The sequence below is a fragment of the Necator americanus genome, chromosome II (genome assembly GCF_031761385.1).
Source record: "Necator americanus strain Aroian chromosome II, whole genome shotgun sequence".
NCBI lineage: Eukaryota > Metazoa > Nematoda > Chromadorea > Rhabditida > Ancylostomatidae > Necator > Necator americanus.
Window position 1 is genome coordinate 32,433,584 of NC_087372.1, and position 23,534 is coordinate 32,457,117.

General features: G+C 37.6%; 2 protein-coding genes across 3 annotated transcripts; one reads left to right on the plus strand and one right to left on the minus strand.

Moving 5' to 3' along the window:
• Positions 1 to 7,522: 7,522 nt before the first annotated feature.
• Positions 7,523 to 19,142, plus strand: RB195_020173 (uncharacterized protein; the record flags this gene model as incomplete). Of its 2 annotated transcripts, none has more annotated exons than XM_064188362.1 (4): positions 7,523 to 7,597; positions 7,910 to 8,036; positions 12,097 to 12,196; positions 19,043 to 19,142. In XM_064188362.1, the coding sequence occupies 4 exons, from the start codon at positions 7,523 to 7,525 to the stop codon at positions 19,140 to 19,142; spliced, it is 402 nt and encodes a 133-aa protein (XP_064044243.1). The 2 variants fall into 2 exon arrangements, with proteins under 2 accessions (XP_064044243.1, XP_064044244.1); XM_064188363.1 differs by having other exon boundaries at positions 7,544 to 7,597.
• Positions 19,143 to 19,301: 159 nt separating this feature from the next.
• Positions 19,302 to 23,423, minus strand: RB195_020174 (uncharacterized protein; the record flags this gene model as incomplete). Its single annotated transcript, XM_064188364.1, has 7 exons — positions 19,302 to 19,385; positions 19,853 to 19,936; positions 20,003 to 20,143; positions 21,025 to 21,144; positions 22,190 to 22,276; positions 22,443 to 22,526; positions 23,310 to 23,423. 7 exons carry the CDS (start codon positions 23,421 to 23,423, stop codon positions 19,302 to 19,304), a joined length of 714 nt encoding a protein of 237 aa, XP_064044245.1.
• Between the last annotated feature and the right edge of the window lie 111 nt (positions 23,424 to 23,534).

The window sequence follows — 23,534 nt, forward strand, 5'->3', positions numbered from 1 at the left end:
CTGAGCTTTGCTTTTATCCCCTTTTATAGGGATCGTCCAATTAAATAAAAATAAGAAATATAAACATACTCTGAGAATGAGACGTCGAAAATGAGGCTTCGGAATTTTTCAATAACTTTAGGACTACGACCATTGACGTGTTATCGTAATATACAATAACGGGTAAATTCTGTCACGTGTGTGTGTAACGAAATTCCAGAAACCCCCTTAAGGCGGGTCCTGTGGCGCTAGATGGGTGTGGTGGCGACGCTAAGCAGTAAAATGGGTCCCACAGCGTCGCATTAGTGCGTTGGCGCAAAAAATCGATAAAAGGGCACGTCATGGGTCCCACGGGAGACGCATCAGTGCGCGGCGCCGTAAAATGATAGAATGAAGCGAGACGAGTCCCATGGACGCGTGGAAGTGGTGCACAGCAGTGCCCACTTCGCACGGCGCATGGCGCACAGTAACTCCAAGTGAATCTGCCAAGAACTAAATGAGACGTTATGAATCGCGTTTCATGGGCGTGAGAAATATTTTATTAATTACTTTTATTTACGTGCTTTTTAATTTTTTAAAAATTACATGCATGCGTGGCATTTTCCCCGTTTGTGCTTCCCCGCATGTCTATAACTCTGCACGTTCGCCTCATGTTGGCAACAGCCTTTCCTCAGAAATTTGAAACAAGCATGCAAGCGGCCGCTTAAAGGCATCAGCCCACGAATCTGACGTAGTGAGGGAAACCGCTGGACAAACTCTATACGGTTTCGTAGATTCCGGGATCAAGGGTGGTTCCGCTCATCTCTCCCTAATCGCAGTAAAAAACTGCGTGAAAGACTCCGTTTTTTCACGACGATTCCAGTTTCGACGCATCACTGTCGTACACGCGGCGCATCCAGCCGCGCAGCGGTCGAAAGCCACTGAGTTCTTCTCGAATGCCTATTCGTGTGAAACCAATGATTAGGTTGCTGAGAGGATCAGAATGTATGCATACAGAAGGGCGTTCTAACGTTTTTCGTAGGAAATAAAGCGATTCCCACGTCGTTTTCTAGGACGATTAGGAAGAGCTGAGTGGAACTACCCTTGATCCCGGAATCTACAATCCCAACCCTACCTTTTTCCCGCGGATTCCTTCACCACGTCAGATTCGTGGTATGCTGCTTTTGAATAGTTAGCAGTTAACAGATGGGATACGGGATATGACATGAAATCTTATAGAACTACTTTTTCATTGACTATTTCATTTAATAATCTGTTTCTTTAAATTTTATTACTATTTTATTTTGTCAGTATCAGTTGATAATGTTCACGCTGCTTCGCGTTGTTACATAATTCTGTGTTAAATGTTGTTTAAAGAAAAGCGAGAAGCATCCATAATTTGAATAATGTTATTAAAGACATCGCCCAACGAATCTGAGGTGGTACGGATTTCTGATGGAGTATTCGTATATGGGATCGCAGATATAGGAGATGATTTCGTTCATTTCTTGCTAATTAGCGTAAAAAACGGCCCGGTTAGATGCGGCGTGTGCACATGGCTGGCGCGCTCCAATCGAACTCGTTGTAGAAAATAGCGCGCCGGAACGCTCGAAGCCGTATCTTCCCGACCGTTTTTTTACTGCAATTAGGAAGAAATAGACGAAATCACCCTCCTCCTCATAATCTACGACATCGTATAGGAACTCTCCACTCTGAAATCCGCACCATCCCAGATTCGTGGGGTGATGCCTTTAAGTTTGCATATTTCATAAAACTAGAACTGAGGCATTTAGGAAGAAACATATGAAATCTCTTGTAAACGCTTAAATTTCTAAGTGAAAGAAACAAAGAGCGTTGCCGGCTTTACCCGGACGATCAGACTATTTGTGGTTCTTCCTTTGTTTCCTTTCACTGATACGGAAAAGCTAAGAGAAGGCTTTTTTCTAAACTGAATTAGTTTTTTTTTGTCCAGCAACGCTCTCTGTTTCTTTCACTTAGAAATTTAAGCGGAACGTCTCGTGAGTTTTCGATATTCGGATTCTTAACGCCAGTAGCTAGGATCAATGGCATCTTTAAGGAACGCCAAAAGTACGAAACAATCCCTTACAAAGCTTGGGCTCGTTTTACGTAACGAAACAATCTTTACACTCGAAGAAACGGAAGGATTGAAACCGACATCGTCGTAGCGACGAAACTACCGGATAATCCTACATTTTCCGTACGCACGAATGATTGATTGGATTTCACACATGGTTCCCTATAGGCGTAAAGAGTTGCCTTGTTCGATAAACTGGCAACGAAAAAAGCAGGGAGAATATCCGAAAAGAAGTGGGACCTTGGTATTACATAGAAAAACAGAAAAATTACGATAAAAAATGTCACAAAAAACTTAAATTGAAAGTTTTCTCGATACATCCGACAGTCCTTCAGCACATTTTTCGATTACGATGTTTCAGGGAAAAAAAAAACTCGCGTTTTCTGCTCAATTTCTTATTCTTTCCCAAGATTCGTGGAAAAACAGATAAATATGTTGTTTTGATGTATGTTCATGGGGAACACGTGACATTCTCTTTCCATGTCTTTCTATTTGGAGAAAATCCTAGAAATCAGAGAGCAGAGAATAATGAGCGGATGCAGATGTTTAGAGCAAAGGAAAAAAGAAAAAAGAAAAAGAGCTAATAAGAAATTTGAGAAGAAGAAGAAAGATGTGCAATATTTTCCTTCAATCCTCCTCATTTTTCTGGCAAACCATCAATTCTCTTCTTCCGAAACTTACTTTTCCGTGATATTTTTTCATGCGTCTTTTCCGTGACGAAAAGTACTTCTTCAGAAATGTTGAAAAATCGCATTATTTATGGAATGACAAAATAAATCGACCTTCATCAATAGTATCAAAAATAAATGTGACTTCTTTTCTTTTTTCCATCTGTTAATCTAAGAAACGTCTACATTAAAGGGGATTTGTCGCCAAATTTGCTGTCAGAATTCATCTTTAATAATCGACTTTAAATATGCAGAAAATTTATATTATATTTTCATTTATATATTTATATCTTATATATATTATATATTATATTTTATATTTTTATTTATATATTTGTATTTCATATATATTTTTTGTATATATTATATTATATTTTAAATTTTTATATTTATTCATAAGCCAATTTAAGTTTCTATTTATCTAGGCGCCTGCTCTTGATAGCTCTTAACCAGTGGACGCCAGTAAATTTTGTAATCCCATGCAAAATAAAAAAGTAATAAATAAAAACCCCCATCTTAGATGTATAGTTCAGCTGAATGAGCATTTTTTTCTCAAGAAACTATAATCGGAATTGTTATCTTTGAACGTACTTATCTGAGGACGGAGTAGGTTATTCGCGTTATTTTTCCTATGTTTTTTTTTCTCGTTTCTAGTCCTATTTTATTATACTCTACAGTACTTTTGTCTACTCTGCCGCATCTACTGTACTTTTGCCAGCGTTTAAACAGAAAAATTTCAAAAAAAAAAAACTTGGAAATGCTTGGAAATTTCAAAAATCTATATTTCCTTCAATCTAAAAAATAAAATGACTAAAATAAATGAGAAACTTAAAAAAATAGTAAACCAGAACAACTAAAAAAAAAAACTAGGCAGTTTGGAAATAATGTGGATAGTGCTAGGCAAAAAATCCACAACTAACTTTTTGGAGAAACGTTATGGTGCCGTGCCAAAAAAAAAGTGAGCGTCATCATAGATCATAGATGTGTTACGTACGTGTTGATACGCAGAAAAATGCATATTCTATGCATTTTTAACGTAAAACGCATAACGGTACGTACAAACATATGGAATGTATGTTTTCTCTCAAGTCGTGCCGGCCACAGGCATGGAAGAACTTGTAGCTGTTTGTTCGGTTGCTTTGGGAACGTCACGTGCGTCTCCCACGTCCATCAACGCAAAAAAAAAACCAATGTGAACGACACAAATTCCTATTCATTCTCAATTTAGATTCTAATTTGAAATATTATCACTTACACTATCAATATTATCACTATATTTCCAGGAATGTCTTGCTCGATTTATCTCCCAATTCGACGTTGTCCTATAAGGCACCATATCCAAACTTAAAGGCCACAGCCCAGAAATCTGAGGTGGTACGGATTTCAGTGGAAAATTCGGGATCGTAGATTATGGAGAGGTGGGTGATTCCGTCCATTTCTTCCTAATTGCCGTGAAAAACGGCCCGGAAGATGCGGCGCGTGTACAAGAATGGCGCGCTCCGATCGAACTCGTTGTAGAAAATAGCGCGCCGGATCGCTCGAGGCTGTGTCGTCAGGGCCCTTTTTTACGGCAATTAGGGAGAAATGGTCGGAATCACACCCCTCTCCATAATCTACGATCCCGTATACGAATACTCCACCTGAAATCGGTACTACCACAGATTCGTGGGGTGATGCCCTTAAGGTCAGAAAAAAAAATCCCATATAAGTGAGACAAATTCAAATTTATTCTCAATTCGGATTCAAACATGAAATATTACATTTTTATTAACAGATTTTTTAGAGAAGTTTTCCGGATGTTTTTTTACTTGTTTTTTGAATGTCCTCTCTGAATTTCTAAACATATCTTCTCCTTCGAAATTTCCAAGCTACTTTTTGCGTCATAAAATTTTCATCCTCTGCAAATATCGATAGCAAAAACAATTCTTGGAAAAAAATGTGTAGAATGTTGCAAAGAACTGTTTCTGAGCACTTAAATTCCAAAAAAAATTGGAAATTTTGAAGGAAAATGGAAATTTATAGAAAGTTATATAGTATATATATATATATATATATATTATAATAATTGTAGAAGTTAATGAAAAAAGCAGCAGAAAGCTAAAAAAAAATACATAAAAAATATAGTGGGAACAGAAATTTTACTTCTGTTAATGAGAAAAGAATTTTAAAAAAAGAAGAGAAGTTTTATCAACTATGGGAAATGAAAGAAAAAATATCAAGCAGAGCTATCCATGGTTTTAATCTACGTTCTCCACATTTCCTGAAAATGCTGAAAACAATGCAATAATGTTTGAAATTCGCCGAAAAAATGTTCTAGTGACTTCTCAAGAATTCAACAAGGGCTAGAATCCATATGCTATCCATGCATTTATCCAAATGGTAAAAAATAAACTCTGAAATTTCTCTTATGAAAAATCTGTACTAGCATTGCGAAATTCTAACATATATGTGAAATATGGGTAACTTGCACAGAGCTGTTACCAAATTTTTATTAGCTACAGCCGCAACGCTACAGCGAATGCGACGCGGTTACCGTAATCATTCTTAGAAATGATCGGGAATTAGAGATTGTAGACATTCGGTAAATATTGATGTTGTCAGAGTGGTTGTGTAAAGAATTAATGTTGTAGTGAGTATTGTGTGCAATATTGCGTGCTGAAAAGGACAGACCATCAACGATTACGTTCCATACGTTATTCAGATGAATGTGGATTCGTTTTGGATTTGGGTGACGCCTATTTTTCTATCTATCGGAAATTCATGAATCGTATTGTTCTTTTGTGAAAAAAAATATTTTTTCCAGTACACAGCCTTTCATTGTACTCTTCCGTTTTCTTTTGTAATAATATTCTCCTAGCGTTAATTTCTTTTCTAATTTTTCTCTATGAGCTTGAAGTTATTGTTGTTTTTCTCGATAAATGCAAGAGAAAACATAATTCAAAATAAAAACACTTCCTAAACGATCCAGACGTAGGCGTGCTTCATGATCTGCCCCAATTATCGATTGATTCGAACAAATGATCTCCTAGTCGTAATTGGGGAAGTTCGAACTAATTGATTAAATTTACATTCAGAGTGATTCCAACATTCAAAGGCATCACCCCACGATTCTCACGTGGCATGGATTTCCGATGGACGAACTCTGTACGGGGTTGTAGATTCCGGGATCAGGGGTGGTTCCGCTCACTTCTTCCTAATCGTCCTAAAAAACGACGTGGGAACCGCTTTTCTTCCTACAAGGAACGTTAGAACGCTCTTCTATGTATACGTTCTGGTCTCCTCAGCTACCTGTTCATAGGTTTCACTTGAATAGGCATTCGAGGAGAACTCATTGCCTTCCGACCGCTGCGCAGCTGGATGCGGCGCGTGTACGAGGGTTATGCGTCGAAACTGGAATCGTCCTGAAGAAAATGGTATCTTTCACGCCGTTTTTTACTGCGATTAGAGAGAGATGAGCGGAACCACCCTGATCCCGGAATCTACGACCCCGTTTAGAGTTTGTCCATCGGAAATCCGTACCACGTCAGAATCGTGGAGTGATGCCTTTAAGAGGCACGAAGTCTCAGTAACGTTTAAGGACGTAAACGGATGTACACCACCTATCGTAAGCTTAACTTCAAGCTATTCATCGCATTACCTCCACCTTCAAAAATTGAAGAAATGACTGTTCTTCAGGATGATTTACGATTGCCAATGATTTCACATTGTAATTGTTCGAAACAGTTGGTGAAGCAACACGTGTAGCGCAGTCGGTAAGAGGTTCCGCTGTGGCTAGAGTATGATCGATCAGCGGTTCGAGTCCCCCCTAGTGTCAACCAAGTCTTTCATCCTTCTGGAGTCGATAAATTGGTACCAGACCTGTCTGGGAGGTTAAAAACACTGGCTTCACATCAACTGCTCGCCCCCGCAAGTCCACTGTAGGGTTTTTAAGGCTTTACACGTGTTCCTGAAATCCTAAACGATATTGGATTGAAGTGAACGCGTAGACGCATCCCTAAAAGGATCGACAGTTTCATCCACGTAGTCCATTTGATCCTTTCTATCCGTTTTTAATAAATGGACAATTTATATTTGTATTTATTTTATATTTATGGGTTTTACTTATGAATATTTATTTATTTGTGAATAAATAAAATAGGCTATGGTGTGTGCTACCACCCTCTACGTAGCCTTCTATTATTCAGGGCATTATCTCAGTTTAAGGAAATTTCATCCTAAACTTCCTTCCTCGTTATGTATGTAAATTAAAAACCAAAAGTTTGTCGAAAAAAAAAACAAATCTACAGTTTTTTCTCCGTCGAATTCTAAAAATGCTGCAAGTTATCAAATTTGCTGGCTTTTTTTTCAGAAAAGAGGTACTTATTTAAACGGAAAAAGGAGAATTAAGCGTATGTTATATCAAATGTATTAGAAATAAACGCAAATTAAATATACGTTACGTATATTTATTTATATTTATAGAACTAAATAAAGTCTACTGATGTCTACTATGTAATTTTATGTAGTAAAATTTTATGTAGTTCTTTAATAATGAACATAATTGAGCGTCAATGAAGGATTGAGTGCGGTTCATAGAGGTGAACCGAGTAAAATTGTGAAAATTATCCGTACTAATGAAATATTGAAATACTGCTATGAAATTGTGCATGTGAAATTCTCCACCAAATTTTTTTTTTTTTATAATGGTAGAATTTTACAGCTACTCCTTTTCTAACGTCGACAAGATTCGGCATTCTAAGATATGGAATTTCGGAGTATAAACGTGGAGTGAAAAAAACTATTTTCAGATCATCCGTGTAGAATGCAAATCGTTTTTCTCGCGATGCTACTCTTCCTGACGTCCGATGCTACATTAAGAAGCCGAAAGAAAAATGAGGTGAAAAGTAGCTCTTCAGATTTTTCTCGAATAGCCATGAATTGTAGAAAAAACATAATTACTTTATGTAAAAACAGGAAGGTAATACAATAATAGAAAAAATTAGTTAGTTCAAGTAAAATTAGGAAGGTTAACATGAAATAGTAGAAAAAATTAATTAGTTTAAGCAAAAATAGAAAGGTAAACATGAAATAATAATGAATATAAATAAATGATAAATTAGAAATAATCAATAAAAGTGGAAATAATTAAGGAAAATAATTAATTCGATCGATTTCACTAAATGTCTTGGATAACCGAACTGTATTTGAGGTTGGAGTGGTGAATCTTTGCGATGCGAACGTTCGTCTACGATGTCAATCAGTTCTCCAGGATAAAAGAGACGTTTTTCTACCACCACATTATCAATTCCGCTACAGATTTGTGGATATCGCTAAAGGTAAGCGAATCCTGCGTTTTTTTTTTTCTACGAGAGAAAAAAACAGAGAAGAAATTGTGGAGAAGAGAAAAAAATCCAATACGAATGTGTGGACATTAGTATTCGAAGAAATAACACACGAAATATCATTGAAATTCAACAAATCGTAAACAAATCGACTTGTGACATTTAAAACTTGACTACCACCATTTAACCATGTTTGTCAACAACAAAAACAACATTTTAGGAGCAATTAGTGTTTTCTGGTCACGTATGTACGAAACGACAACAATTTGCAACGTTACAGTATCTGTCTCATGTTTGCATCAGGAAAATAAATTAGTGGAAGTAAAGTGCACGAGCCGTTATATTCAGCGCCTTCTGTCCTCATCGCTTGTCCGTAATTGCACAAAATAAAAAAGCCGGTCATCACGAGAGGTAACCGATGAAAAAAAAAACACGAAACAATAACATTGACAAGAGAAAAATGTGCTGACAAATTTCAATCAGTGAAAAAATTTCTGGACATTTTTCCAAAAAAAAAAATCTCCAAAATTTCACGTTCTGCGGCCATACCTAGTTCATTGTCGTTTATCCAGCTGGATAAACGTGGATAAGTGGTTTGGATACGTTTGCTATCCAATCCAAGATTTTCTACGGATAAATGCACCATGGCGTGGGAATGGATATTCACTCATTCTAGCTATAGGAATATTTTTTTCCAAAAAACGGCTGGGTCCCGCAACAAAATACCACATAATATTAGTATTACACCTTTAGAGTTAAAGGATAAAGGATAAAGTCGCTGGCGTATCAATCCACTTGGGATGCGCCAACGCGTTTTCGAATTCGTAATCGTTGGGGTTTTGGAACGCGTGTTGGCCTTTACAATGACTTGCGGGGGCCAGCCGATGATCAAGTCAGTGTTTTTATCCTCCCAGACAGGTCTGACACTTGGTTTACGCTAGGGCGGTTTCGAACCATCGACCGTGTGGCTAGAACGGACCTCTAACCGACTGCGCCATACCCGCGCCTAACCGCTAGAGTTAGCTTCAGCAAACAAACAAATAATAATACAATAATAATAAATAGTCGAGCCAGAACGACTTGAAGCACGGTACGCAGTTGCGTACGCGGCTGCGTTCGAAGCAGCACGGTGGAGTGTAGCGGTGAGGATCAAAGGGGGACACTTGCTGAGACCGTTCTTCATTGTAATCCGCCGCCACGGTCCCAACTCGATTCTAACCACTACGCTTCGAGCGTAACCGCTACGTTACGCAACTCCACCGCGTTTCATGTCGTTTTGACTCTTCTATACTCCAGCGAACTGTCGCTAGAGTTTGTCCGTAATTGCACAACATCAAATAGGCGCTCATTGCAAGATCTAACCGAAAAAGAATAAGGAAGAATACCGTCAACAAGACGGTAGGAAAACGAAATCAGGAAGAAATTTTCATACCCATCATATTCACCATGGGCAAACACACATGGCACAGGATCTGAACTTAGGGGCGATGTGTTGAAGAGGTTGAAAATAAGGAAGGGGCGTGGCAGATGGAGCCTATCACTGCTACCTTCATTTATCGTGGGTTGTTCTGTGAGGGTGAAAGGGTTACTCAAAAAACGACGCCTGGGAAGTGAACAATAGTTCACAATTAGTGATTTTAGGAATTTTGAGAATATTATATTTTTCTGAGAAAGGAAATATTTTAAGAATATTCAGAAATATTGTACATTTCTGGTTCCTTGCCCTCTATGATGCTAGCAACTAATTGGAAAGTGGGCGGCACCTTTGAGCCACTACCCAATAGCAGGCCTTCAAGTTAAAATCATTCAAGAAAATTCGCTCCCTGCACAATTTCTATGAAGATACTACAACTACTAATACTCAAACACAAATCACGTTTTTCATTCAATTCTGAGGAATATTTTAAGGTTGATTAGCTGCAATTCACACTGATGGCTGTATTGTACGTTTTTACAAAATATCCGCCACAAATACTGGATGTGCTTATCGTTTCTCTATCTGAAAACGCCCCTGATGAAAGGAATTTTATGGAAAACATGTGATGAACGCAAGTGACTAATGTACTGTGGGAAAATTTGTGGATTCTGCAAATATTTGAGGATGTCGCAGCACATCACTCGTTTTCATGCGGTTCATTTCGAATTAAACGTGGCTTAGAAAATGCTAACTCATACAACGAGCGAAAAATATCGAAAAAAGAAAAAAGAAAACGGCGAAAAATTTTGCCTCGCAGTGAAACTTCAACGTCCGTTAATAAATAAAAGTATAAAAGTATAAAAAAAACCTGACGATTCTGCTGCAAACAACTACAGTATTCCCATCAGAATACTCGTTAATATATTCCTATGTATTCTGATACAATAAATGTTCAGTTGGATCTAATGCAGAAATGTGATACATGGAATAATAAATATAAAAAATAAATAGTAAATATAAAAATCTAAATAAATTTATGACAAATTTTTAAAAATTCTCTTTTGATGCGGTTCGTTGAGAGATTTAAATTATCACTAAGAGAAAAACTTTTACATATGTTAGCGTTTAACGAAGAAGAAAAGTATAGTGGTAGAAAAAAGTTTTTGGGTGTTTTTTTTCTCTTTTGCTTTTTCTTTAGTATTCAATTAATTATTCAATTAATTTTTAATGAATAAGACAAAATTTTTGATGGAATTTTCACCGTGTTTTATATTTTAAATTCAAATTTAGATTTTAAATAATTCCTATTCAATGCAGCTAAAGGAAAATAAAGCGTAGAGCAAAAGAACGGAAACACAAAGAATTGCTCAACTTTTCGCCTTTTTTTGTAGGAAATAGATGTTGAGATGAAACACAGACAAAAAATGTCAGTTGCATGAACAGAAATCGAATTAACGCTTGCTGTCGAGCAAAAAACACTGAACTCGGTGAGCAGAAACGAAGAGGAGCACATTTCTGCTAAGCGACCTCCTGAGGAACGCAGATTTTGTCTTTTTCATGAAAAAAAAAACGCGAAAATCCGTAGAAAACAGTTAGAAATTGACATGTTGATTATTTACTCCATAATCCGTTACGTCCAACAATTATACGCAAGCTTTTTTCCGCATGAATATTTGTTTGCATCGACGAAGACCTTAATGCTACCTTTCAAAACAGTTAAAAAATTTAAATTGTGACTCAGCTGTGGCTTGAGTGGCACGTAAGAGGGATGGGTGGACGAGTTCACGCTACTACTTCTCGCGGACGAGTTTCCATCACCAACTTCCGCGGACGAGTTCGCGTTACTCCTTCTCGTGGACGAGTTTGCGCCAACCGTTTCTGTGGACGAGTTGAGCCGCTCTTTTTCGTCGACGCATTCCATGCACGAATTTGTGCCGCTAACTTTCATGGACAAGTTCGTGCTACTCCTCTTCATGGAGGATTTCGCGCTACTTCAATTCGTGGACAAGTTTACGCCAACAATTCTTGTGAACGAGTTGCGCTCTTTCCGTGGACGAGTTTGCGCTAATGACTCTCATGGACGAGATCGCGTCACTTTTTAAGTACGAGTTTTAAGGTGTGCCCTTCAAAGAAAGGTCACAGTATCCCTGTTTGATGGATGAGGTCGCCGGTGCACAACTCAGTGCTAATGAGCAATAAAACATAGTCGAATACGCTGATCACGTGAATATATCGTGAAACAGTTCTGGTGATGAAAGCTCGTACGTTCTGTTAAACAGAGCTTTTATACAAAATTTAACTGAATCGAGAGACATTTGTGTAATACAGCCTTTTTTGTCCGAGTAGTAAACATTACAACTCGTACAAATTGATCTCTATTGATCCATTCAGATGATTTTGTCGTGACGCGTCAAAAGCGTCGACGCGCGCGGAAGTGGCGGAAAACTCTTACGAAGCTGCTGGGATGCATGCTCTGGAGAAATTTCAGTGCTTGATTTGATAGTTTATTAGATTTAGAAAAAAAATACTGGATAGAATAGATTCTAATAGACACAAAAAATAATAAATTAATAATAGAAAAAATAGAAATAACTAATGGTGAATGTGAAGCAACCGGGAACGTTTTCTCTCGTTCAGGAAATCGTCATTTTTGGTGCGATGCGTATGGATTGTTCGGCTTTTGGCAGAATTTCGATGTGTTTGGTCGAAAAGCTCCGAGTAGACGAAATATCACCTGGTGAGTTTTTTTTTCGCTCATTTCGAAGAAGCAGTGAACAGTCGGCTGGCGAAATCAGATATTTTCGTACGGCCACACACACACACACGCATTTCACCAATTCAGCTTAATCCTGGTCTCCGGGGAAAAGCAGACATCATTAACGGCATGGATTGCCGGGAGATGTCGCTTCGATTAGCGCTTTCTATTTTCAGTAACGAAGAGAGGAAATTCTGAATAACGTTAGCGATTTTTCTTTTTTTTAATGTTCTGACTCAGACAAATTTGTTTTGCTTCTTTTTTCTTTTGGTACAAAATATTTCTTCTTCTTTGTTCTTTTGCTACACAATTGGTGTATGTGAATAAAAAATAAATAAATAAGTAAATAAATAAATGACCACTATATCATGTCTACGATAAGATATTTGAGATATGTGAGATGAGTGGTGAAAAAGAAAGTCAGCGAGAAACTGAATTTTAGGCAACACTATGCTTAAAGGAAGGATTTCAAGGATTTTCTGGAGAAAAAAATCAAAGGAAGGAAAAGAAATGAAATGAAATATCGGTCATTAGCCAACTACATTGGTGAAATCTTATGTTTCGTGGTTTTCTCTGAGCTTCTGAAAGGAAATTTTGTAAGAACGTCAATTATCCGAGTAAAATAAAATAAAGTAAAATAAAAGTAAAGTAAAATCACCAACCACTTCATCAACTGCGAGAAGCACTTAGGAAAAAGAAAAGTCTTTGGAATAATTCAAATCCCAACGTCAACGTGACATAAGAAAGAGAAGTGATTTAAATTTCAAGTGTTTTCTTGTAAAGTTAAAACTTTTTGTGGATCAAATTCTCAGCACTGACAGGTTGCTTCGAATCTCACGTGACTCGCCTGAAAAACGTTTTCACTGAAATTCCTAAAAACTGTGGATTTACAGCCTTTATTTTCGGTATCTCCTAACTAAATAGAGGTCAAAATATTTTCCGCAACCATAGGAGCAAGAGTAATTTAGAAAGGGTGCATTTGAATTTTTCGAAATAAAAAAAAAACATTTTGAGTGAATCTATTAATTAATTTCTATGCTGAGGATGGATATATTTGTTTTTTTCAAAATAATTTTCCATCTAGTCGTTCAACTTCTTAATTACTTTTCTTAGAAGGCTGCACCGAGCTCTTAAACGCTGAGGTTAATGTATAAGCGATGACTTTTTGTTTTTTTTTTTTTTTTTTTTTTCTTCTGAAATTCAAACTCGCGCGCACAAAAGAAAAGAGCTTACCACGTTATTTAAAACAAAATTTCTTTCTCTATGTTATTTTTCTCTTAATTTTTTAACCAATTCTTCGACTAATATTTATATACACGATAAGTAAACGTGTGCACAAACAGCATGCAAATGACAAGTGTCAGTAAAATATAACAATACAAAAGATAATTGTCGATTCAATTATTGAAAAATTAGATATGATTTCCTTTTCTGAATTGTGTGTCGTGTTAAATAATGCCAAACTCCTTTCTGAATATCATTGATATATGAGGATAAACGACTAAGTGGATAAATATTTTAAAAAAAAAGTAAATCGTATAATATTACATTATGAAGATCGCCAAATCCTCATCTGAGTACTGCCCATGTTCGACTGTCTTTGAATCTCGGCATGTTGAAACGAAGTTTTTAATTGATTTCCTTGAGCTGTAGCCAAGATTGGTATTGATCGCCTTTACTAAACAACGGCTAACGTTTCGGCGTTATTGCCTTCGTCAGAGCCTGGACAGTTCAAAGCCAGTAGTGATTTATCCCCTCAAGCGCCTCATCACCCTACCGAAAGCATCCAAACGGTAGGGAAACTCAAACAGCAACACATTGGTTGGTGTTTACCCCATTAGCTAGATTTGGTAACGCAGCAGACCACCACTTACCACAACTATGAGTCACAAGGGTTTTATATAGGGACCTATAGTCACAAAGGTTTTATATAGGGACCTATAGTTACAAGGCTTTTATATAGGGACCCATAGTCACAAGGACCTTATATAGGGACCTATAGTTACAAGGGTTTTATATAGGGACCTATAGTTACAAGGCTTTTACATAGGGACCCATAGTCACAAGGAACTTATATAGGGACCTATAGTTACAAGGCTTTTATATAAGGACCCATAGTCACAAGGACCTTATATAGGGACCCATAGTTACAAGGACCTTATATAGGGACCTATATAAAACCCTTGTGACTCGTAATTTTGGTACGTGGTGGTCTGTTGCGTTACCAAGTCTAGCTAATGAGGTAAACACCAACCAATGTGTTGCTGTTTGAGTTTCCCTACCGTTTGGATGCTTTCGGTAGAGTGATGAGGCGCTTGAGGGGATAAATCACTATTGGCTTTGAACATTCCAGGCTCTGACGAAGGCGATAACGCCGAAACGTTATTTAATAAAGACGATCAATACCAATCTTGGCTACGGCTCAATTAAATCAATTAAAATCTTCATCTATTTCCTTTTGAAGCCCAGAAAAATAGTTGGCTAGGACTTATGAAAAAAGAGAATCAGTGCAAAAATTATACATAATTAATTATAATTATATAAAATGGGGAACTGAACGAGGAAATAAAACTAAACATAAAAAATAAGTGATCAGCACAAGGATTTCACAACGTATCGCCGAATCCCCGGAGGGGAAAACGGAGGACGTTGTGAAATTACGCGCTAGATAATAAGTAGGCGCTAGATCATAAGTTAATGAAGGCAAAGAAACTTGGCGTGTGGTGTTTTCCACGAAGATTATATTTCAACTATTCCCGACCCTGAATCGGCAATTAACGTTGTTCATGACACGTCATCGGAAAGAACTCGAAAGGAACGGATCGAACAACACATCGTTTAGTAGCAGTTTCCTTTCAATTAAGCCTTATTCTAAAAGTTCTTCTAGAATTAAATTCGTTCTAAAATTGAAGTTCTCAAAATTGCTTAATTAGATATTTACTTCTACCTTCTAATCCTGAGAATGTGGCTTTTTTTTGGAAACGAAATTAGAAAAGTGCACAATCAATCAATTGTATATATATATAGAATACATAGAATGGAAAAAATAAAAATAAATAAATAAAAAAGAACTTATACGAAGAATTGTATATTATATTATTATTATATATTGAATACCGAAATTATAGGGGAGAAAAACTTGATAGCTTGGTAAGGAACTTAGTGAAGTTTTGAACTATTCCTATGAAAATACTTAGGTTAAAGAGACCTTCCTTGAATCAGGGCACAGCTTCTTCTGTAAAAATAGGAGAACGTGGTAGATTCGGTTCAAATAAAATAGAAAAAAATGGATAGAACCGAAACGTAAAACCCTCTCTTTCCATTCCTTTTTGTACTAGAAAAGACCAGTCATCCAGATTTTTCTCATGGAATGTCGAGGACGGATAACAGGAAGTATACAGATGACAAATAGAACCACAAATATGAGCGATCTTGAGAAATCTCCTCCGAAGAATGAGAACGACAGGTAATAAGTCCTGGGAATATCATTAATTTGGATATGATTCAGAAAAAAATAACCTCGGCAAGGATAGGAATTCGAAAAGCTTAGATGATTTAAATGAATAGTAAGAATGATAATAAGTAGTTCAAACACAAAATAAATTAGATTGATTTTCAAAAGAAAAGTTAGTTAAAGTTAGAGCTTTCTTCAGGTGCAATTTGTTCCACTGATAAATTAAAAAATGAGGTTATTCAAAAAAATGAATATTTATCTAACATTTAGATTTAAAATTAGAAGCACCTAAACTGAGACTAAACCTAAATAAATGACTAACTAAGGAGAGTAACTTTATAACAAAATTACGGTTGAACTCTGCCTAATTTCCCCTATAATTTGCTGCCTCTTGGGACCTCATTAACGTTCTTTAATTTTTCTAAAAGCTGATTAAACACAATTTCTTGAAGATAGAACATAATTGTAGATTAATAATTGTAATCGTCATGGTCGTGACGTCTATCGTTCGTTAGTCGTCTGACTATGACACCGTAACTTTTTCACCAACACCTGCCACACAAACTCTACCCTTCACTCTTCTAGGATGCGGCAGCGGTCACCCGGATAAACATAGGTCTATCTTATGCTATCATAACAAGAACCTCACTACAAACTACAGTAGGGCAAAAACGAAATGAAGCAAGGTGTAATTGCGTGAGCGACTGCGCTCGAAGCGGTAGAGCGTAGCGGTTAAGGTCGTGGTGGGACCATTGGCAGCAGAACTCAGTCGCTTCGGTTCGTGATGCGGTCCTACCTCGATCACTACCTTGAAGACATCACCCCACGAATCTGAGATGGTACGGATTTCAGGTGGAGTATTCGAATACGGGATCGCCGATTATGAAGAGGAGGGTGATTCCGTCCATTTCTTCCTAGTTGCCGTAAAAAACGGCCAGGAAGATACCGCTTCAGGCGTTCTGGGGCGCTACTTTCTACAATGAGTTCGATTGGAGCGCCCCAGCCTTGTGCACGGGCCGCATCTTCCGGGCCGTTTTTTCTACGGCAATTAGGGAGAAATGGACGGAATCACCTTCCTCTCCTTAATCTACGATCCCGTATGCGAATACTCCATCTAAAATCCGTACCATCTCATATTCCTGGGGTGATGCCTTTCAAGTATTGTACGTTCATACTCGAAATTTTTCCTTGCGAAAAAAATATGTTCAAAAATACGTTTCTTTCTTATAATATGGTTGTTAATTCCCTCTATTTTTGAGCAGAAATCAAAATCAAAGTGTAAAATCATGCGACTACGACGGAACTTCAAACTTCTAAAAATAACGAAAAACGAAAGTTTCAAACGATGAAATGTTCGAAAGCGTTAAGCTGAGTGAGGACACACGATTCGATTTGACGTTAATGAGTTTCACGAAATTTATTGAGGACATTAAAAAAATCTGGCAACGCAAACGCAACTGCAAACAGATGAATGGAATTTTCCAGACTATAAGAGAACGAAATTAGAATGGAAGCGAGTGAATGTAGTGTGGATCATGTGTGGATCAACTTCTAATTAGTTGACCGCTTGGTCGAACGTTAATTGAATTGTTCGGTTCGTTTTTAATTAGCGTCTAAATCCGTTCAAATCATTCTCAAATCGTTATTTGTGCAGTGGAGGAGAAAAAAGCACTTTACAAGTCAGGTGGGCTCCAAACTGACGTTATATAGGACGTATAGTAGGTAGTCAAAACGACATCTAGCACGTACGCAATTGCGTACGCGACTTCCCCTCGAGGCGCTTCGGTGGAGCGTAGCGGCTGGGAGCATGGTAAAATCCTCGCTGGCACCACCCATCGCTACAGTTCCCGAGGGTCCCAACTCGGTCCTAACTGCTGTCTCCACGGAGACGTTTCGAGCGCGTACGCAAATGCACCGCAACTACACTCGTGATTCTTGTCCGACTATAAACGTCGCCATCAATGTACTGTAGAGTACAGTATGCTAATTATGCATAGGTACAGAGACAGAGAATGAATGATTGTGAATGACGCTTGTAACATTCACGACCACTCATCCAATCTAACAACTGATCAATCAGCCAACCAAACAATGTTTCATACAGAATATCCGAGTCACTATCCGAAGTATTCGTCTTTTGAAGGACAAATACCATCGGAATAAAATCAACGGCGATCTCCTATTCTTGTTCATACTGACCATTATGTTTAAAACATGTCCCCAGAAAAAAAAAATCCCAGAACGTCTCCGCTACCAAGGATCCAGTGCTCAAAAAGCTATACAACACTTCTTATACTCGGGATATTGTGCCCAACTACGACATTTTCAAGGTCCACAATTTTAATGCTTTGTTTAACTCACAAGACATGGATAGTGTTTAGACCCGAATTATTTGGTTGATTCGCTGACGCAAACTCGGTGCGAAGGCATTTCGTTGTGGGACCTAGTCATCAGTTGAATAGGGATTTCCACATGCGAGTGAATATTCAACACGACGGACGAATGGGTATGCGAAACCGCTGCGTGATGGATTTAACTGCGAGCAGATTTCTGCTGGATAACAGTATATATAGGCCGTGCAGGTCCGGCCGATAAGGCGCGTTTATTCACTTGGATAATTGGCACTTGCCCAACTGAATGAACGATGAAACGACCAATTTTTTCTTAGCATCAGTTTAAGAGTTGTTCTTAGTGAAAAAAACAGCAATGGATCAATATTATATCCTAATTTAGCCTATTAAAACAGGTTCTTTTTGCATTAGAATATACTAATAGTGTCAATTTTGTATGTCTTCGTTTCCCAGGATACAATATCGGTCCATTATTTTATCTAATATTATTATTATTTATTGATCCATTATTCCATCATATCTTTTTTAAACTAATCAGACGAGAGGAAATTTCTATGGGAATCCATGAGGAAAAGGAAATAGAAAATTCAGGAACTGATAGCAATCCGAGGATACACAAAATATACAAATTGCACAAAATATACAAAATTAGTGCTATTAGTATATTTTAATGCGAAAAAAGACCAGTTTTATCGATCTAAATTAGGCTATAATATTGATCCATCAATATTTTTTTGCGATTTTTTTTTTCATTTTCACAGGATCTTAGTAACAAGACGAGGAAAAAATCCGCGGAAAAATGAAGGAAGTGGATCTTTGCTGCAAGGTGCAAAAAACATCTTTAGTGTTTTCGAGGAACCAACGAAAAAAAAATGAAAATGAAATGAAGGAGCGTAATCAGCAGAGCGCAACGCCGATAATAACTTTCGGGAACGTATCCGGGAAACTTCCTGATTGAGGCGAGCGAAACGTGAATGTCGTCGCCGCGCGACGCTTCACTTCATTTAATAGTGCTAATTTTAGGTTCCTAAGGCCGGATGGCTTATACATGGACACGTTGGAGAATCAAGTATCCAGTTGGACATGGGATTATCCATCATTGGAGACATACGGTATAGATTGACATCGATTGGTTGTTTGTATAAGGGGAAAAAATTGAAAATTTTTTTGCTTCCTTGTTTCTTGGTTTTTCTTTTTTCTTTGAATAATAACTGCCTTTTATTGCAATTCAATTTTTGCGATGAAATTTATTTATTGACACTGAATATGAATTCGATTATGTTTATTGTGAATAAAAATTTGGTGGACGTGGAACTTTGTAGACGGCAAGCGGACGGCAGTAGGAGGCCATCCATTCGTGATAGGACTGAAACAGATTCATCGATGATTCCTCCTCACGCACGGATGCATGCGGATCCCTTGGGGGATTCCCTTATCCACAGACTGATCTTAATTACGGTCGGATCTTAAAGACGGAGATAAATTCTGGAAGGTAATTGATGTGAATTTTTGTTTACTTATCCGGCTCGTAGCGGATCAAGATCCAAAGAATTGTTGCTGAAAATTCCCGCAAAAATTTCTCCCGGACCTTTCTAGTGCTGCGGGATCGAAGAAATTTTTTAAAAAAAATTGCTTTTGCGATTTCTTAAAGAAAATTCTTTTCATTGTTATTTATTCGTTTATTTTATTATTATTTTTACTTTTATTTATTATTTATTTTATCTATCGGTTTTTAAAGGTCACGTGTCTTTCGTGTTACATCTTTCGAAGAAAAAAGAAAGTTTTGCAAACATCACCAATGTTGAATAAATTAAATTTTTAAATTAAATTTACCTCTAATTCTGCCATTATCGCCTCGATTTCCTTCAAATGTTCCAATTTCTGTTCGGGAAGCGTAACGCTCAACCATTGCTCTAACTAAAGGGGATAAAAATCAATAAAGTTATATTTGTTTGGCGGAAACTTTAAACGCATAATACGTACGGCTTTAAGCTCTTTATCATATTTTTCTTGCGCTTTTTTAGTGGATTTCCTGCGGCCCGGTGTATCAGTCTTTTTCTGATCTTCCTGTGCATATTCCAAATCTTCCTTAGCCTTCAGTAAATTTCTTTTCAAATCCTCGAACTGAAAAAAAGAAAAACTGTATTAGAGAATATTTTAAAAAAAATTAGAAAATGATAAAATAAATATGGTATATATCGATAACTAGATTAAAATACCAGAAAATATTAAAACTAAAGAATATTTTTTAAAAAATTATTTGAAAAAATTAGAAACTAAGCTGTCCGTGCAAGTACAAAAGTAAGGAGTACAAATGAGTAGTACATGTAGCAAATATAAAGTGTCTGGAGTTAATCAATCCGCTTCGGATCCGCCACCGTGTTCCCTTCGATTCAGGATTCTTTGAGGTTCACAAACGTAGGTGCAGAGATTCGTGTTGGCCACAAGGTGCAACAAGTCGGTGTTTTTTTTATCCTCCCAGACAAGTGTGGTACCATTTTATCGACCCTGGAGGGATGAAATGTTTGGTTGGCACCAAAGCGGTTTCAAACCGTCGACCGTGCGGCCATAGCGGACCTCTTACCGACTGCGCAATACCCGCTCTACATCAGCTATTATTAATGTAAATGTATCATTAATATCGTTATATTATTGTAAATACCAATTCCGGTGAAATAATCTAGTTAAATAATGTAAAACGACTTTGGGTCCCATTAAGTTTTGGAAAGGAATAGGAATACATTTAGGACCTAAGCTTGCTTACCGCGACCGCAACGCATTCGCGGGAATTCCACGTACACTCAAACCACCCTACGTCCTATCCAAAGAATCTGCGATTCGCAGTCACTCGGCAAAAATCAATAGCAGCAGTAGCGTAGACGGGGGTGCTTTTTTGGCTCAGTGCAGGCAGAGAAGGAACGCGTTCTGCGACGCGGACGCGTCACGGTCGGGCGGGTAGACATAGGTGCCTGCGGCGCTATAGGTAGTCTGTACCTCCACCATACCTCGTAATATACATTATTTATAAAAGTTCGAATCATATGAAGTTGTCGTCTTCCTCTATCCTGCAATTCACGCTGTTTCGTAGCCATAACTTTGCACTGTTTGGAACATTCGGCCATCAACTAAAAACAACACGAAAGTATAAACAGCACAGCTGTTACACACAGAAAAAGTACAAACTGAATTTTTCCTGCTTTCACGACAAGGAATAAAATATTAGGAAAAAACTTAAGAGAGTAGATTACGTTAGATACGCCGGTAGCATTACGATACCACTTATTTGTCAACACAGTCGAATATTCGAAATACGAACGAGTATTCGATAAAATACACTCTTTTATGTATTCAAAGTAGATCTTTAAGTGCCGCCCTCTTGGAAGAAAATACCTGGCCCGAATCAATGAGTTCAAATAGAGTCGGTTTTTTTTCGGATGAATATTTTTCCTGATAAAAGAAAGACTGAAGTTTTACGAGAAATATAAGAAATACCAGATCAATAATAAATAAATATAACAGTCTTTCTAAAAAAAATCTAAAATCTAGTTCTATTTATACTACTAATAATCTAATAATTCTAGGATACAGGTCTGGTTGTACTATTAATCTAAAAATTAAATATACATCCAATAATCCAGAACTGACACCTAATAATAAATCGGTTCTAACATCCTTAGACGTTCTAAGGCGATTTTTCCCCCTTATTTACGTCTCCTAATTGGTGAAGCCGTGCTGGCAATGTATTTGGTCAGAAAAGTGATCTTCAATGGAGATAGTCATGCGATCAATCAATAATCAATCAAAAAACAGTTGATCGACACCGACCGCCCCTTGGCTAATCTAATGACCCGTTCCCACTCCATTTCTGGATATCAAACTTCATTCCCGGTTGTCCTATATTAACACCGACTGATCAGATCATCACAGGATTTTTCTACAGGATTTTTCTACCTACAAAGAAACTTCTAAGGTATAAATATCATAATTGGATAAAAATTCAATTTAATTCTATCCCTACACTAATTTTTTTCTGAAGAATACTCAAAAACACGGTTTTATCAAAGGGTCGCGCACCGACGTTGATTTCAGCGCGAGAAATCGAATTAGTATCGATTGATCGTCTCGTTTTTCCGATAACACAGATTCTTTTGGATTCATGTTGGAACTCACCGTTTCATCGTACCAAAAACCTTTAACCTTGGCCAGACTCTTCTCGAAAATCTCACTTGGCGCCATTCCTGGTGGATATTCCATTTGCTTAAGAAAGAAAAAACTTTAATTATTATTATCAACACGATGTTTAGTAAATATTCCTACTGTTAATTAATAGTTATTGGGTACGGTCGAAGGAAAACCGTGTAAATCAACACGCCATACGCAATACGTCTACAAATCCGCGCCCAGTATGTTTAAAACGACATACCTGTGCAGAATCCACAGTTGGGCGGTATTCTGGGCTTCCTTGCATGATTTGCATCATAGCCTGGCATGTTTCTGCTATTGCAGCCTAGGACGATAGATTTACTTGCTTGCAACATTCATAACTTAATTTTTTACAACAATTGTTACTGTATATCCTGCTTTTGCAGTGTTTTCGATGGATATATCCTGATTCAATTGTGTTATGAACGTCAAAGATCAGATTTTGGAAGCTATTTCTGAGGGGCGCGTATTTCATATGCATGTGATATACTTATAGTAGGATCAAAACAACATGTAGCACGTACGCAATTGCGTACGCGGCTTCTCTCGAGGCGTTTCGGTGGAGCGTAGCGGCTAGGAACATGGTAAAATCCTTGCTGGCACCACCCATCGCTGCAGCTTGCGACGGTCCCACCTCGGTCCCAACTGCTGCTTCCACCGCGCCGTTTCGAGCGCGTACGCAAATGTGCCGCAACTACACTCGTGATTCATGTCGTTTGGGCCCGACTATACTTTACTCACTGCAAAAGTGAGTATAGTCGGTAGCGACGCAAAGCTCTCTTACGCGACGACCGCCCGTGCAGCCATTCAAGCACATCTGGACAAAGCTGCTCAAGTGGTTTTGACTCTACTGCACTGTCCACGTGAAATCCTACCTCCATGTGAAGTACTAGTACCATCGATCTCTTAACTATGTGTTTTTCCTAACCGTGACGTCGCTTTCATTGAAATGACCTTGCGTTTACGCCTTTATTGAACTTACTTTACTTCTTTATTTACTGGTAATCATAGATACCTGCCCGCTATCTATTCCTTTCGTCTATGGCACTGAAAATTTCAGTATACTTAATTTCTTATCCAAGCTCACCCTATAACCTTCACAGTCCTGACATCGTGCTTGGATCTGTTGCGGTAACGCGGTCGAATCCACATTTCCAACGGCTCGAGTGAATTGGTACGCTAGTTTCTTGATGCCGAACATGTTTTTTTTTTTCTTAAATTTGCTAAAGGACGAAGCGGATTGAGGGAATTTGGTATGTTATTCTTATTCTTATTACTTATTACTTATTATTTGTTATTATTAATTATTATT